The following is a 17,004-nucleotide window of genomic DNA, read 5'->3' as shown; positions in this document are numbered from 1 at the left end:
ATAATGAGATCCAGCGCTGGACTGGATGGTTGTCAAGATGAAGGCAACTAATTCAGACTAGAAATGAGACACAAATTTTTAACAGTGAGGTTAACCCATCAGAAGAATTTAGCATAGGAATGTGGAGCATTCTGCATCAAATGAGGACTTTAAATCAAGCTTGGATATCTTTTGTATATGCTATACCTGAAACATAAATGATGGGATTGATGTACACATTATTGGGGGAGGTTCTTTGGCTTGTTTTATGCAGATGACTATAATGATCTTTCTTCTGCCCTGAATCTCTGAATATATGATTTGAGGAAGGAAAGAGACAGGTGGGAATGTATACAGGCTGCATGAATCTGATGTAGGAGAAATGCATGGTCAGAGTACCTGCCTGCTCTTGACAATAAAGAAGATATTTGGCTTTGCAAGGAGTAAAAAGGTTCTAATTAGGGTTGTCCCCATTTTCTGAAGATTCTCCTGACCACTTATGTATTTTAAGGGACTAGTTATTCAGATGTCTACCTCTTAAGTTGTCTCTGAATGATTCTCCCTGATCCCAAATGCCTCCTTGTAGTTGGGCACCTTAACACTGGAGTTGCCATACCCTTTCCCTTCTCAAGTTCCAAAGGACTCCACAATAGGCTCTCTTGCCTCAACAATACCCCTCCTCGGGACAGATTTATTAGAACATAGTGTAAATAATCTATAACAAAGTCCCCAAACAGTCCATCTTTCACCCACTGTGCATTAGTCCTTAAAATCCCATGACATCTAGTCCATTGATGTAGCACATATCATAGTCCACCACATCTGGGCTCTTCTTCATTCTTGACCCTACAGGTCACTACAGGAACCAAGGAGGATGGCTTCCCTACCTGCTGGAGGCTACTTTAACACTTTCTCTCCTGAGATTTCATGGAAAGACTTAATTAAGCCCTCTGTTATTAAGTTTACTCTGCAATATCAAGTATTTTCTTCTTGAAGAAAGGCTCAGGTAGACCAAAGATTTAGTTGCTAACTTGCTCCCTTAAGTTTTAAGAGTTTCATCATCTTCTTGCTAAATAGGTCTGAACCTTCAAAAGACAGTTTAAAAAATTGGATTTGAGGGACAGGCTAGAGGTCCCGAACTTAACAGCCATTGTATTGATCTTGTGGCAGCTCCCAATGAATAGCCAAATCATAAAGTAAAAACTGATCTGGTCATCAATGACTGATAACACTGCTCAACAGCCAAAATGCTTCTGAAATAAATGTAGTCAAACTTTACTAATTCTGGGTCACTGAGAACGAAAATGATACTTAAAATTGTTGATTGGCTTTAGTTTTCAAGATATACTATCAGGTCAGTATATACGACCCTTGACTTGGGAATGGCGGAGGATAAGTGCGTTATAAAGGGAAGGGATCTCAATTTAAACCAGAAATGAGTAAAATACATCTTTGACTGGATCTAGGAATAAATCTATGACTGGGTTTGGACAGTACTTGCTTTTTAGGCAAAACAATGAATAATGCAATCTGAAGTTGGTATTGCGTCATACATGATATGAATTGCATCATGTTATTCCTAGAAGTCATGGATGATGCAATCATAACGAAGCTTACATCACTCTGCTGAACAAATTGCCCTACATCAGCTCTAGAAATCATACAGCTCTCTTATTTGTCAGTGTTTGATTTTGCAAAGGGACACATTTCTGTTTAGCCAAAGTGAGCAGAGATGCCTCGTACTTGTGTGAACAGTGCAGATAACTTCTGCTATGTTTGTGGTGAAGTGACTTTTGCATCACAAAAGCGCAGTATAAGCACTATGGTTAAGAAAGCCTATCAGCTTTCTTTTGGCTGCAAAATTGGAGATCAGGACAAGAGGTGGGCCCCACATATGCTGCAACACTTGTGCAACAAATCTTCGCCAGTGGTTGAACAGGAAAAGGAAATCTATGCCTTTTGCAGTGCCAATGATTTGGAGAGAGCCAACAGATCATACCAGCAATTGTTACTTCTTCATGGTGCCTCCAGTTGGGAAAGGTGTGTCAAAGAAGAAAAAGTGGACTGTGCATTATCCAAACATTCCATCAGCTATAGGTCCAGTACCCCACGGAGAAGGACTGCCGGTTCCTGATGCACCAGAATCCTTCTCACTTGAGTCAGACGAGGAAGAGGATGAAACTTCTGGTCCTGAACCTGAACCATCAATGTCACAGGACCCACATTTTCTCCCATCCTCCTCCTCTGAACCACACCTCATAACACAAGGTGAACTGAATGACCTTGTCAGGGATTTGGAACTACCCAAGAGTAAGGCAGAGCTGTTGGGCTCCAGACTACAGCAGTGGAATCTCCTGGCAGGTGATGTTAGGGTTTCCATGTTCCGTGACCGTCAAAAGGATCTTGTCCCATTTTTCTTCATGGAAGGTGATCTTGTAGCCTGCAACAACATCAATGGCGTGATGGCAGCCCTCAACATCGTTCACGATCCAGATGAGTAGACTGTTCATTGATTCATCGAAGATGAGTCTTAAAGCTGTTTTACTGCATAATGGCAATGTTTTGCCATCAATTCCAGTTGGTCATGAAGTCCATATGAAGGAAACCTATGACAACATGAAACAACTTTTGAGGTGCATAAACTATGACCAACATCAGTGGCAGCTTTGTGGCAATTTGAAAGTTGTTGCTCTCTTGCTTGGTCTGCAGACTGGATACACAAAGTACTGTTGTTTTCTCTGCGAATGGGATAGTCGTGCAAGAGATTCCCACTACATCAAGAAAGATTGGCCCCTCGGACAGTCATTGGAGCCTGGGAGGAAAAGTGTTCAGCATCCACCACTTGTTGAATCAAGGAAGATTTTGTTACCACCCTTACACATCAAGCTGGGTCTGATGAAAAACTTTGTCAAGGCCATTGACCAAACACAAGCAGCTTTCAAGTACCTCCGTGGAAAATTTCCAAGGTTAAGTGAAGCTAAGATAAAGGAAGGTGTCTTTGTTGGTCCTCAGATTCGTGAACTTCTTCGAGATGATGCATTTGACCATGAACTGTGTGGCAAGGAAAAGATGGCATGGAAAGCCTTCCAGTTAGTGGCAATAAATTTTCTCGGAAACAACAAGGCAGACAACTACAGGTTGTTGGTGGCTCACATGCACCCCCTGAACCAAAGAGACTTGCACTTCACCGACCATCTGTACTTGGCCAATAAAAAAAACGGTCAACTAAAGGCAACTTATCTTTGGGAAAAGGCAGGGTAAAATTTTGGACTAAAAAGGTCTGGTTGTGCTCGAGCTACTTAATCTTAAGTCTGTATTAATACTATAGTTTAATTATATTGGTAAATTGTTTAAGTTGTTTAAAGATGGTAGTAGTCAATAGTTAATCAATATATAGAAACTGTATATGTTTTTGTGCCTTGCTGAAAACAGGTACAGCACTGGTAAAGTTAGTAGTTTGTAAACAATAATAGCTTTGCATGTCGCTGTGGCTGTCTTCAGTATAAATTGTCATTCAGTTTATCATAAAAAAGCCAGTAAAAGTTTATAAGTTGTTAAATAAGTTAATAAAAAGGTTAAAATTAGTAAACTATAGTTAATTAATGTATCAGTATTGCATATACATTTGTGTTGGTTGGAAATGGTTACAATACATGTAAAGTCACTAGGCACATTCTGTCTGTGTTGCCTTTATGGTTGTAAGTCGTTAAAAACCTTTCTTAAGAAATAATTAGTTGTTTAGTTTCTCTTTTGCGGACACTACTCAACCTCATTACATCTGTGTTGGGTGGTGGGAAGTGGCAATCACCCAAAGCCCCCCTAGTGTCCTGATGTATGCCTCCTTCTTCCATTAATCTCCACAATTATGTGTGTCAAACCTACACATCCCATTGAACCATTTACTTCGGGCTGAAGCTCTCTCTTCACTCTCCAAAGGCATTTGGACCACAGCCACTGCAATTCAAAAGGTCCAGAGACATAGATTGGCAGGACTGAACAGGAAGTCACTCATCTTGTGCAGTAATGATGGTTCTTTGAGATGTGTCCCCCATGGGTGCTCCACTGTAGGTATATCTGTGCCCCTGCACCTCTAATTGGAGATTTTAGGTAGCAATGTGCATTCAGCCTTTACATGCGCTCTCCTTCCCTCGTGGCTATCTAGTGCCATGCAGGCGAACCCCCTTCAGTTAGATAGCCCTGAGGCAGACCACAAGAGAGGGAGAATCCATGTATGGGCTGAATGGATACTGTTACCTAAAATCTCTGATTAGAGGTGCAGGGGCACAGATACATCTACAGTGGAGCACCCATAGGGACACTACTCAAAGAAGAAGTAGGAGCTAATGCTAGACTGGTCAAGAGCAACTGAGCTCCTTCATCCCTATCTGCTACCTTCCCTGGCCAGCTTTCAAGAGGAGCTCTTTCCCAGACTTCCCCCCCGCCCCTCCCTGTTGATGCTGTGGCTACTGAGCACTCCAGAAACAGAATGAGGAGAGTGGCTTCTTCTCTCCACCCCTCAATTTCATGTTGGTCCAACAAACCCAGCCTCAGGGAACAGTCATCTATTCAACTCCCAACCCTCAATGACCACTGCTGAGCCTGCAGCACCAGCTCCCAGAGGTTGTGGTGAATTAAAAGAGGGAGGAGGGGCCAACTGCCCAATGGGGGGATTGAGAGAGGGAAAATTGACAAGAGGGGAGACAGAGGGAGAGCTGTTTATACTGGAAATACAGGGACAGTTAATCTATTGGACAAAGAAAAGGAAGTTGCATACAATGTACTTTAAGAAATTATTTTCTTTACATGCATCATTTAACTTCACTGACTAAAGAGGATCATTATGCAGTTGGCCAAGACAGCAACATTTACCTCTTGCCCATGAAATTTTTACTTCCAGCCCACATACTAATAAAGAATAATTTTGCGCTCAATACAGAATGAGTTGGACACTCCTGCACTATATCTTTATGATGTTGAAAACAAAAGTATTCTTAAAACAGATTGACAGAAGAAATAGTCCAAACTTTTTCCTGAACTCCAGTGATTAAAAAATGACATTAGAAAATAGCTGATAGAAATAAGCACAAATTGGAGTTAAAAAACTTATATAAATGTAGTTTGTTTTTGCCAAAATATGATTGGTGAAATGACTTCCAAGGACCTCTACCACAAGTTGGCATAATGATGTATAAGAAATTCTTTGAAATGGAAAAAACACAGCTATGTTTGGGGCATTGAAATTATTTTTATTTGGTTAAAGTGACGAGACACATGACTGACCATGTCCCTTCTGAAAATTTGAGAGCGCTGCACAAAGGCATCTCCGGGACCTTAAAATCCTGAACAGCCTAATCTCACTCAAGGGACAAAACTTCTGCGTAAGGACTCTGGTGAAGCCCTCAGACACACCCAAGTCACAAAGATTAGTGAGGATGTCAGGCCATCACCATTGGATTGACTGGAATGTATGATAATAGTTTCAAGCCATACTTTCTCTTAAATGTTATTTCACCTTTATTCTACTCTCTCTTTCCTATCCCCCTTTTTGGTTTCTGTGTAATCAAGATCAAGCTTGACTGGTTTTGTATCAGCTGAAATCCAGGATACCATCATATCTAGCATTACAGGTTAAAGCAGCATAAATAACCTTGTTCAATTATCAAGACCTACCAGTGGCTTGAAGTTTCAGAGGGTGAAGGGCACAGACCTGTATGTGTAACATATTTTGTCTCCAGCATGTGAATAAAGCAAATATCAGTGAGACAGAAGTTATTGTCTTTTCTATTCTCCCATTTCCTCTTGTGTGTTTGTCATGCTTGTTTAGGGAGCAGGAATAATTTTAATAACTACTATTTATTTAAGAGAGGATGGACTCTTTCTTTGCCCCAAGAAAAACTTAGTATCAGCAAGATTTTTAAGAGACATTTTTCATTCTGAAGGACTTTGCTAAACACAAATTAAAACATTTCCAGAATTAACAGCTATTCGACTTTTAAAGTCAAGTATTTTAATGTCTTTTTCTTTGTTCTCTTTATATGGTTTATAAGTATTAGAATGGACCTGTAGAGCGTGGTTGCTACATTATATGCAGGGCAAAAGCTCATTATACATACCCATGAACCAGAAATTAACTCTTGTGATGGTAAAACAAGAATTCTAGTAAAAAATTAACATTTTTAAGGCGGATAACCTTTTATCATATCTTCTTTCATTCCCATCCATCAACACAACAGCAATGAGGAGGCCAAATGAAGCCTTTTTGCCACTTTCTGTCTTGTACCAGCTTCATGGCTTCACTCATCATTAAAAATGTTTGTCCTATGTCATTTTTCACTGTGTCTATCTAATGCACGCTCAGGCTTCCTCTATTTCTAGTTCCTTGCACTCTTGTGTGTATCACCATGTATGGTGTACATTCTGGAGTTCATTCTTGACACGTGTCCAAACTACCACAGTCATCATTTTTTAGTCTTTTGTCATAGAATTATTTCTTGCCCTACCTGTTTTCTTTTCACTTCATTTTTTCCGGCAGTCTTGAAACTCTCAATAGTCGCCTCAGCCAATTCATTTCTGAGGTCGATATCTTTAGTTCGTCAGCTTTCTTCATACTCCATCATTCCAACCTGGTACAGCAGCATTGGCACAGCAGTTGTTTCATATACACTGATTTTCATTTTTATCAAAATGTCTTTAAAGTTCCAGTTCTTGCAGAGCACTGTAAGTGCAGTAGCGGCTACTCCGATTCTTCTTTTGATGTCATCTTCACAGTTCCCATTCTTCAATACTAGTCCTCCAGGGAACACAATTTTTTCTCCTTGTCCTGGTTCTTTGTCTCTTGTCTTGCAATTGAAGTAATTCTTGTCTTCTCTGTGCCAACCTTCAGTCTGAATCTTCTGCTTCCCTATCTCCCTTGGCAGTTATTCTCTGTAAATCCTCCAAGTCTATGAGGACAATATAATCAAGTGAATAACTTAAGATCCAAGGAAGGCACATCTGTCCCTCTAAGTGCATGAAGTCTCCTATGGTTATGAAGGGTGCTAGGTAAAGCATTCACCAAGATGCTGTAGAGGAGAACAAAGACGTACATGGAAGTGGTGCTTGCAGAGGAGTATGCTGGATTTAGATCAGATGAAATGCAACATATCAGCTATTTGTGATAAGACAGATATTGAAGAATACAGAACACAACCAAACTTGCTTCAATAACTTTATAGACTTCAAGGAGGCCTTTGATAGCATTTGGCAGAAAGGGTTATGGCAAATTTTGAGAATGTACAATGTCCCCAAATAATTGAGCAAGCTGAAAGAAAACATGTACAGCAAGTCAATGAGTGCAGTGAGAGTAGACAAGAAGCTGACAGAACAGTTCAGGATAACCATAGATCCCCAGGGTGCAACCGCTGTGCCCCCCCTAACTCACTAACCTGGGTTGTCTCTCAGAATGCCTTACTGATGACAAGTAGCAAACCACTCCAGGTGCTGTTACCACTCAGTATAACCTTAATAGACTAGGCAATATCTAGACTAAGCCCAGTTTTTCTCATCCCACTGGATACTACAGTTTGGTTGCAGTCTTTCATACTCAGGCTTTCCCTGTTAACCTGGGGACCAGTCTCCTCAGCTCCAGCATTCTTGTTGCCTTTGGCGTAGGCAGGGGTAGAGACAGGACCAACCATGTGGCCTCTGTCCTCTATTTTATAACCTCATTCTATGTGCTTGGAGAACACAAGTCCAGGCATGTCTGGTGGGCATTGCAGAGTCACCAGGCAAGGGTGAGCAATTCATCTGGTGTGGCCTTGTGCATGTGAATCCTTGAATTGCAACTCCCTTGCTGAACAATAGCTGTTGATGGTTGTTCGACACTCGCCCGGGCTTTGGTTACCTCCCTTGGCATTGTCGTAGCGGATCTAATCTCTGAGCAATTCCCCAACTCACAGCATATTTTAGTGACAACCGTACAACACAATCTCATAACTTCCTATGCACTAATGATTTACATATTTAGATAGAACAATAGCTTTCAGCATATCGTAACCTCTCCCGTGATACCTTACACAGCATGCTTTACAATTATATACAAATGATGAATATGGAGGTTACGGGGTGCTCCCCCAAGGTATGACGTGTCACACCCCAGATCTGCTCAACTTGGTAATGAAAGCAGTAATGGCTGTAGCACTGAGAGATAGAACACTAGCAATCATATTAAGTGGAAGAACAGTGAATAACTCACATTCACAGATATATTGACTTCATAGTAGTTATCACAACATGCCCAAAATTAAATTTATTAATCATCAGTAGTAGCAGTTGTATTAATGTAAGATAACAAGAGAAACCAAATCTCATCAGGCAGGGAATAAGCTGATTGCCTGGAGAAGTCAGGACGAAATTTCTCTACTCCATGTACAACATTGCCCAATTGATTTGATTCACAATGGGGTGTGGGGGGAGGGGAAAGAGATTGCTTTTCTCCATCTTCTGAATTCTCTGACTACTGCTGGAGGCAGGATGGACTTAATACACACATATGTGATGTGGAAAGTCAAATCCTATGTTTGTATGATGTTTCAAAATTAGTGACTGGTGAGAAGATGGAAATCCTTCAGCTGTTGCAGAAGAAAAAGACCTGGTGGATTCATAATTTACCTTTATAGAATGAAATATTTTCCAGAATACATCACTAGTTATATCATACATTTGTTCATAACATTAATATTTTGAACATACCTTTGATTGTATTGTCCTTAGATTGACCACATGCATGTCACAAGGCATGGATGAAGTGAGTGGAGAAAAGGCATTCAAAATCTGTGGGACACCAGATTCTGCATATGTAGTCATTGGAATTACAGGATGATTTATGAAAGAAGAAGTTAAATGGCTCAGAAGAGAGGGAAAACTGACTGATGACTTTTCTTCTTTCTACAAAAAAAACAGATAAAACCACTTTGCAGTAAGTTTACATATGGTTGTCTTAATTAAATGCAAGTCTGTAAATTAAGACCTATTAATTATTTTTTTACAAACAAAGACAAAACTTCTGAATCAGCTACTCACCTGCTTCTCTAATAATAAAAAATGGTTACGTACTGGCTCGGTAACTGTTCTTCAAGATGCGCTGCACATGTCCTTTCCATTTCAGGTGTGTTGAGTGCCCATGCACCGAAGCCAGAGAACTTTTTCCGATAGTGGTACCCGTTCGTGTGGAGCATGTGCCTTCTGCACATTTGTTCAACTAGCTGAAGTTATGGAGGGGCGGAGCCTCCCTGACCCCACTCAGTTCCTTCGCCTAGGGAGCCAGAGTTTGCTGTGGCTCCAATGTAAAGAGCAAGGAGGATCAGTCATGGAATGGACATGTGCACACATCTTAAAAAACAGTAGTTTCTGAACGGGTAACTAACATTTCTTTAAGTGCTTGCACATGTCCATTCCACTTTAGGTGTCTAACAATTTCAAATGGAGGAGGAAATTGGTGTCTACCTAAACAAGGATGCAACACTACTCTCCCAAACATATTGTCTCTTAGGGCATAGGAGAGAGCATAAAGAGCAGTGAATATATGAACAGAGGACCATGTCACAACCTTGCAAATATCACTGATGGGAACGTGACCTAGGAAAGCAGCTGACGCTGCTTATGCTCTCATAGTATGCTAAAACTCTGAGGTCATGGAGCATTTTCATAGCACAAATAAATACAAGAGGAGATCCAGGAAGAAATCATCTGACAAGAGACGGGATGCCCTTTCATCCTGTCAGCGGAGATGAACAAGAGTTTAGAGTGGAGATGCCATAAACTCTTTAATTCTGTTCAGATAAAAGGCCACATCTTATAAATGCCCAAAGTATGAAGGTTTTCCCTATCTTCGTGGGTGTGAGGTTTTGAAAAAAAGGTAGTAAGTATGCAGAATTATTTAGATGAAAATCTGACACCACTTTAGTAAGAAATTTGAGGTGTGGATGCCAACTAACTTTACCTTTATAAAACAGTATCTAAGGAGGGTCAGCTACCAAGGCCTAAAGTTCTGCTACCTCCTGGCTAAAATAATGGCCACCAGGAATGCTAACTTCACTGAGAGATGAGAAAGGGGGCATAGCTATAGGTTCAAATGGCGGCCCTGTTAAAACAGAAAGAACCAAACGGAAAGAACCAAACAGGATGGTGTGGGAACCCTAATAGGAGGCAAGGTCTGTCCAAACCTTTCAAGAACCTAACAGTCATAGGCAACACTGCCGGAACCGTGGCCCCGCCTCTGCTCTTCCTCTTTCCCCACAGCCATGTCCCTGCTCCTTCTCTTCCCCCCGACCCGAGGCTCCCCCCTGAGGCCAGCCCAGAACTTGGAGCCGGGCCATGCCAAGAGCCGCCCAGGGTGCTGTGGGGCCCGTGTTCCCACCCACCACGGTGCACTGCCCATGGGAGGTAGAGGGTCCAGGGCTCCCCACAGCGGTCCTGGATCCCTGGGAGGCTCTTATTACAGCCCAGCTCTGACTTCTGGCCTCACCAGGGGGCAGGCTCTCGGAGGGGAAGAGAGGAGGGGCAGGCCACAGAGAGGATCCAGGCTTCAAGGCAAGGAGACTAAGGTCCCCTTTAGTCCCCCACTGGAAAGAGGCTGGCACTGCCAACAAGGGCTGCACTTCATGGTGGGGGAGCTGATCCTCTTATCAGCTCCCCTGCCACAAAGCACAGTGCTGTCACCACTCCGCACCCCCAAACTACGCCATGTTAAAAAGTGGGTGGGCAGTACAACTTAAGGTGCCGAAGTCTATAACTCTACATTTCTAGAATGCGGCACTAGGGAGCACCCTGCAGGAGTTATCTTAACTATAACTAACTTCTGTACTGGTCATTTTATGTGAGTGTTTTGAGGACTTAGTCCTCAAAGAAGAAGAGAGCTTCTTCTGGCCCGAAGAGGTCAAAGGGCTGGACTTCTGCTATCTGCATGGCACCAGAGATGGAGAGTGGTGTCTTCTCGCCAGCTCTCTTCAACTCTCTTCCAAGTCTGGTGGTGCACTCGGAGATGGAGTTAAGTCCAAATCCCTGCATATTGAGCATCTGGGTTCCGAATGAGAGCACAAAAGCTGCTTCGACCAAGATGTCGTGAAGTTGAACTTCCCTCAACTTCCCACTCCTCGTTTTAAATACCTTATAAATAGAGCAGTTATACCTGATGTGGCCTTCTCCCAAACACTTCTATCAGTGGCAGTGAGGATCACTGACTGGCCTAAATTTGTTATAGCCAGAACAGTACCTAAATCTTGGGGACTTGGACATGCCTGGGAACTGAGCCAAAAACAAGTACCACTATCTAAACTACAACTATACTAAACTACTTACAATAAAAGACCTCTAGAAAGTTTTCTTAAAGGGAAATATGGGGAAGACCATAAGACTCACACTCACACACTCCAACTACCAACCAGAAGGAACTGAAGGGGGGTTGGGATGGTTCCAACCCTTTATGCTTTCAGCTAGCAGCATGTACTGCCCCAACAAGTACCACTATGTGGAAAAGTTGTCCAGCTTCAGTGCACTGGTGTGCATACATCTAAAGTGGAATGGACATGTGCAAGCACTCAAAGAATAATAATTCTTATTCTGAATATAGCTCTTATACAAATAATCAGTAGCTTTCTCAAAAAGTTTGCAAAGGAGGTATCATTAACACTTGTGCTTTTTTTCCATGCTACCTGTCAAATCTCCTGTAAAATCTGTAAAGTCTCTTCATCCTCCTTCAAGTATCTCCTTAAGACTTACTAATGCTGTAATGCCTACAAAGAACTCCAGATGATAATGGCTAGACAGTTAGCAAAAAGACTATGGTATCCTAGGAAGATGTACCATTTACTGTTATCTTGTCTTGTCATCCCACTTGTCTATTTCATCTACCTACTCGGTCTTGTCATATATCTAGACTGTAAACTGTGGAGCAAGGATTAGGTTGTACAGCATTAATCGCAGTGGAGTCCTAATCATTTACTGTAATACAAATAATTAATAGTGCCAGCAAATTAAAATTAAAGCAAGCTACAGAATTCTATACAATTTAAATGCAAATGTTTTGTATGTTTTGATTAGTTCTCAACAGATAAGATGCATGCTAACTTTTTAAGGAAGAAGTGAGTGTTGCTTTTCCTCCTCTTGGTTAGCAACACAACACATTTTAAATTTTGTGTGTTTGTGTGATACAACAAACAGCAAACATCTGATATGTGATTCAGCTGAGAACTAAACAAGTAAACATACATCTAAATTACAAACAGGTTGTTCAATCTTAATTATAGGCAATGGAATAAATATTTCAAGTATATTATTTCATACATTTTACTGAAGATATGCTGCATGTGTCAAAGGAAGACAGAAGGCAGAGGATTCTGGAAGTGAATCACTGGCTAGGTAAGTGGTGTAGGGCTCTGGTTTTGTGAAATATTGGTCCATCTTCTATGGGGGAGAGGAGGCTATATTGTTTGGATGGTCATCACCTCAGCAGAAGGGGGACCAATCTTCTTGAGGACAGGCTGGCTAGAGTAGTCAGGCGGGTGTTAAATTAATAGCATACGGGGAGGGGAAAAAGAGGAAAGATACGAGCACTCAGCACAAAATCAAGATATTGAGAACAAAATTTATCAAGGAGTCAAAGGACATGAACAGGAGAAATTCTTCAGTTACCTATACACTAATGCTAGGAGCCTGACCAACAAACAAGAGGAACTGGAATTGGTCATTTAGGAGAATAAATTCAATCTACAGTAGAAGCTCTGAGTTATGAACACCTCAGGAATGGAGGTTATTCGTAACTCTGAAATGTTTGTAACTCTGAAAAAACATTATGGTTGTTCTTTCAAAAGTTTACATCTTAATACACCTTTGAAACTTTACTATGCACAAGAAAAATGCTACTTTTAACTGTCTTAATTTAAATGAACAAGCATGGAAACAGTTTCCTTACCTTATCAATTTTTTGTAAACTCTCCCCCCCCCCTTTTTTTAAGACGTTTATGTTTAACACAGTACTATACTGTAGAGTATATGGGATTTTTGGTCTCTGCTGTCTGATTGCATACTTCCAGTTCCAAACATCCTTTGAATTTCTAAACATTATAGATGAGAATTTCCTAACTCAAAAAGTGTTGCAGCCATCATGGGGGAATTCTATATTAGACCTTATTCCAAAAGATAAAGGGGAACTGACCACAAGACTAAAAGTAATATATATACTTGGTGCTTTAATAGGGCCAATTTCACAAAGCTGAAAACAGTATGAGCCAAATAAGCTGGGGAAAAGAATGTAATCAAAAAAATGTGAACGATTATTGGGAATCATTTAAGAACACCTTACTATATGCCCCAAAAGGCTCAATCCCATAATTGAGGAAGAAGGCTGTGCTGGTTAAAAACAAACAAACTGTTTAGAAAGGATGTGAAGGCAGCTTTAAAATATAAAAGAAATAATATATAACAAATGGAAGAAAGGGGAAGTTAACATTAATGAATAAGTCAGAAGTTAGGAATTGCAGAAAATTGATAAGGGACACAAAAGGAGAAAAATGTATGGCAAGTAGAGTTAACGACAGTAATAGAGTTTTTTAAACACACTAGGAACAAAAAGAATCCTGACAATGGTATTGGTCCATCACTAAATGGAAATGGTAGAATTAATAATAATAAATAATAATACAGAAAAGATGTTAAATAAATATTTGTTCTGTATTTGAGGGGGAAAAACAGATGATGCAGTCTCATCATACGGTGATAACGATGTTTTTTCCATTCCACTAGTGTCTCTGGAGGATGTTAAACAGAAGCTACTAAAGTCAGAAATTTTAAAATCAGCAGATCCAGATAACTTGCATCCAAAGAGTTTCAAAAGACTGGCTGAGGATTTTGCTGATTCTCAATAAGTTTTGGAACATTGGGAAAGTTCCAGAAGACTGGAAGAAAGCTAATGTTCTGCCAATTTTTAAACAGGGTAGGCAGAATGACCCAGGTAATTATAGGCCTGTCAGACTGACATCAATCCCAGGCAAGATAATGGAATGGCTGATACAGGACTCAATTAATAAAGAACTAAAGGAGGATACTGTAACTGACACAAATCAACGTGAGTTTATGGAAAATAGATCCTGTCAAACTAACCTGATATCTTTTTTTCAGTGAGATTACAAGTTTGGTTGATAAAGGTAATAGTGTTGATGTAATACACTTAGACTTCTGGAAGGTGTCTGACTTGGTCCCTCACAACATTTTGATTAAAAAACCAGAATGATATAACATTAACATGGCATACATTAAATGGATTAAAAACTGGCTAACTGATAGGTCTCAAAAAGTAACTATACAGAGAGAATCATTATTGAACTGGTCTGTTTTCAGTGGGGTCCTGCTGTGATTGGTTCTTGGAGCTATACTAGAATCTTTATCAATGACTCAGAAGAAAACAAAATCATCATAGATTAAAGTTTGGAGATGACAAAAATTAGGGGAGTGGTAAATAATGAAGAGGACACTGATTCAGAGAAATCTGAATTGCTTGATGAATTGGATGCAATATGCATTTTAAATATGGCTAAATGTAAATTTTTTTCATCTGGGAACAAAGAGTATAGGCCAAATTTACAGAATGGAAGATTCTATTCTAGGATGCAGTGACTGAAAAAGATTTGAGGTCATGGTGGATAATCAGCTGAACATGAGCTCTCAGCATGACACTGTAGCCAGAAGAGCTAATGTGATCCTGGAATGCATAAACAGGGGAATCTCAAATTTGAATTTGAATTAATGGAGATATCCTATCTCCTAGAACTGGAAGGGACCTTGAAAGGTCATCGAGTCCAGCCCCCTGCCTTCACTAGCAGGACCAAGTACTGATATTTGCCCCAGATCCCTAAGTGGCCCCTTCAAGGATTGAACTCACAACCCTGGGTTTAGTAGACCAATGCTCAAACCACTGAGCTATCCCTCCCCCCAGTAGAAAGGTTACTTTATCTCTGTATTTGGCACGATGTGACCACTGCTGGAATAGCGTGTGCAGTTCTGGTGCCCACAATTCAAAAAGGTTGTTGATAAATTAGTGTGGATTCGGCGAAGAGCCACAAGAATGACCGAAGGATTAGGAAAACATGCCTAATAAACATGTCTCAAGGAGCTCAATCTATTTAGCTTGACAAAGAAAAGTGTAAAGGGCAAGAAGCTGTAAAACAGTTGACATCAAATGGTCCATCTTGAACCACAGGTGGGCAGGTCCACACACCCCTATATGCCCTTGTAGAGGAGCACAAAAAGCTTTTCTGTGAAGGTGCGGGCCCACAATCGCTGCTTTACAATCTCCAGTTGAGAGTGCACAGGCATATGCACATTTATGGTGGAGCACCCACTGGGCTATATACTCAAAAAATGCAGCAACTCCACTGAATAGTTCTGAACAGTTGTTTCACACAATACTACTTTGAAACAATTTTTCTAAAAATGTTTTCAATCACATGTAGGACTTTTAAAAACTAATCTAAGTACTCAGTTCTATACTTAAACATTTAGTATAATAGCAAACAGCTCTAGATATTCAACTAAATACCTCCCAGCACAAGCTTAGTTTTCACCTAAATATTTCACCACACTTAAAATCCCTAATCTAGGATCTCCTAAATTTATAATCACATGCAGGCAATGTTTATGGTGTTGCTTATCACAGAGTACTCTGGAATTATCTCCAACATATATTTCATATGACACCAACATAAAACTAAAATAATGAATTCTATCAAACCGAAAAGGTGTTTGAAACATTTATTTACTTCTTGTCTTATGCCACTAGCACAACACTATGTTAAGATAAATATCTCTTGATTGTGAAAGTTATCCTATCGTTCCAAACAGCTTTATAAATTATGTTGAATAAACACTCTTGCCAATTCTGTTCTTCAAGACAGACTGGGGATCTCTCTCAACTCCGAAATATTAAATCTTTTCATTATTTAAAGTTTGAAAAAGTCATGACTTGTTAATTGTTATAAAATTATATTTAATATTCTTCCTTTTGTTAACACTCCTTATCCCCCATTTAAACCTTTCCCCTGCATAATGCCATTATTTAGGAGTAAATATGTTCTTTTAAATCACTGATGAATATATAACATGCAGCTAGAAGTAAGGAAATATACACTACATCCTGTAATGACCAAACAATACTACTGGATAAGAAAGGATTACATGACTAATGACAATTTACCATTATTACCCCCCCTAACTAGTCAATGGCGGAATAGTAACAGCCAACTAGTTAGTCTTGCCTTCTGAACATTTCCCATTCTTTTTCTGCATAATCTTTCCCATCCCATCTAATTCTTCATCTAATTCTCAGTTTCATCTTATTGTCATGTCCCACTTCTCCATTTTTATCTGCCTTCCCCTCAAAATTAAGTTTTCTGGAAGCAACAACAGACAGTGACATCTTTGTTTTGGTCTCAAGTATTTTAGGATTACCTCCACCAGTTGTGTTTTAGGCCATGGCAGTAGCCAGTATCAAATGCTCCAAGATCTATAGCACAACAGTTGCAATGTTTAAAAGGAGCTGCAGAAGCGGTACCAAAGATCCTGACATGTGTCTAAAGACGTATACATTTGCACTGGCTGCTACAGCTCCCTGGAAACCTGCTTTTAAGCATGTGAGTACAGGAGAAGAAGACTAGGACAATTATTAATTTAAAAAAAAAAAAGGCAGAAGGAAAGATGCCATGAGCAAGAGGTTGGAAAAATGTGGGTAGAACTATTTCTGCTTTCCATTTTTTTAGGAGATGTGTATATATCAGTGATTTATTTGTAACAAAAATGATTGCTTTTTGTGTTTAAATACAACCTCTTATGCAAGAGCATTCACAGTCAAATGGCTGAAAGCACAATATCCAGGGTTACACTAGATCTAAATTTGTATTTGATAGTAGGTTGAAAACCACACAGAAATGTGAAATAAATGGGAGAGATTCAAAGCAAAGTTTTATGTGATCAGTTCCATAATATTAATATCAATGA

The 17,004-nt window shown here is 40.0% G+C and overlaps 1 protein-coding gene across 1 annotated transcript in view; it reads right to left on the bottom strand.

The window, feature by feature from the left end:
* MAN2A1 (mannosidase alpha class 2A member 1) overlaps positions 1 to 17,004 on the bottom strand; it is a 225,035-nt gene that overhangs the window by 15,033 nt on the left and 192,998 nt on the right. The window contains 1 exon segment of the mRNA XM_065599246.1: positions 8,710 to 8,904. Within this exon segment, the coding sequence (XP_065455318.1) occupies positions 8,710 to 8,904 (195 nt within the window).

This window comes from Chrysemys picta, chromosome 6 (genome assembly GCF_011386835.1).
Source record: "Chrysemys picta bellii isolate R12L10 chromosome 6, ASM1138683v2, whole genome shotgun sequence".
Lineage (NCBI taxonomy): Eukaryota > Metazoa > Chordata > Testudines > Emydidae > Chrysemys > Chrysemys picta.
Note: the sequence above shows the minus strand (reverse complement) of the source record. Positions and strands in the feature narration are given on the sequence as shown.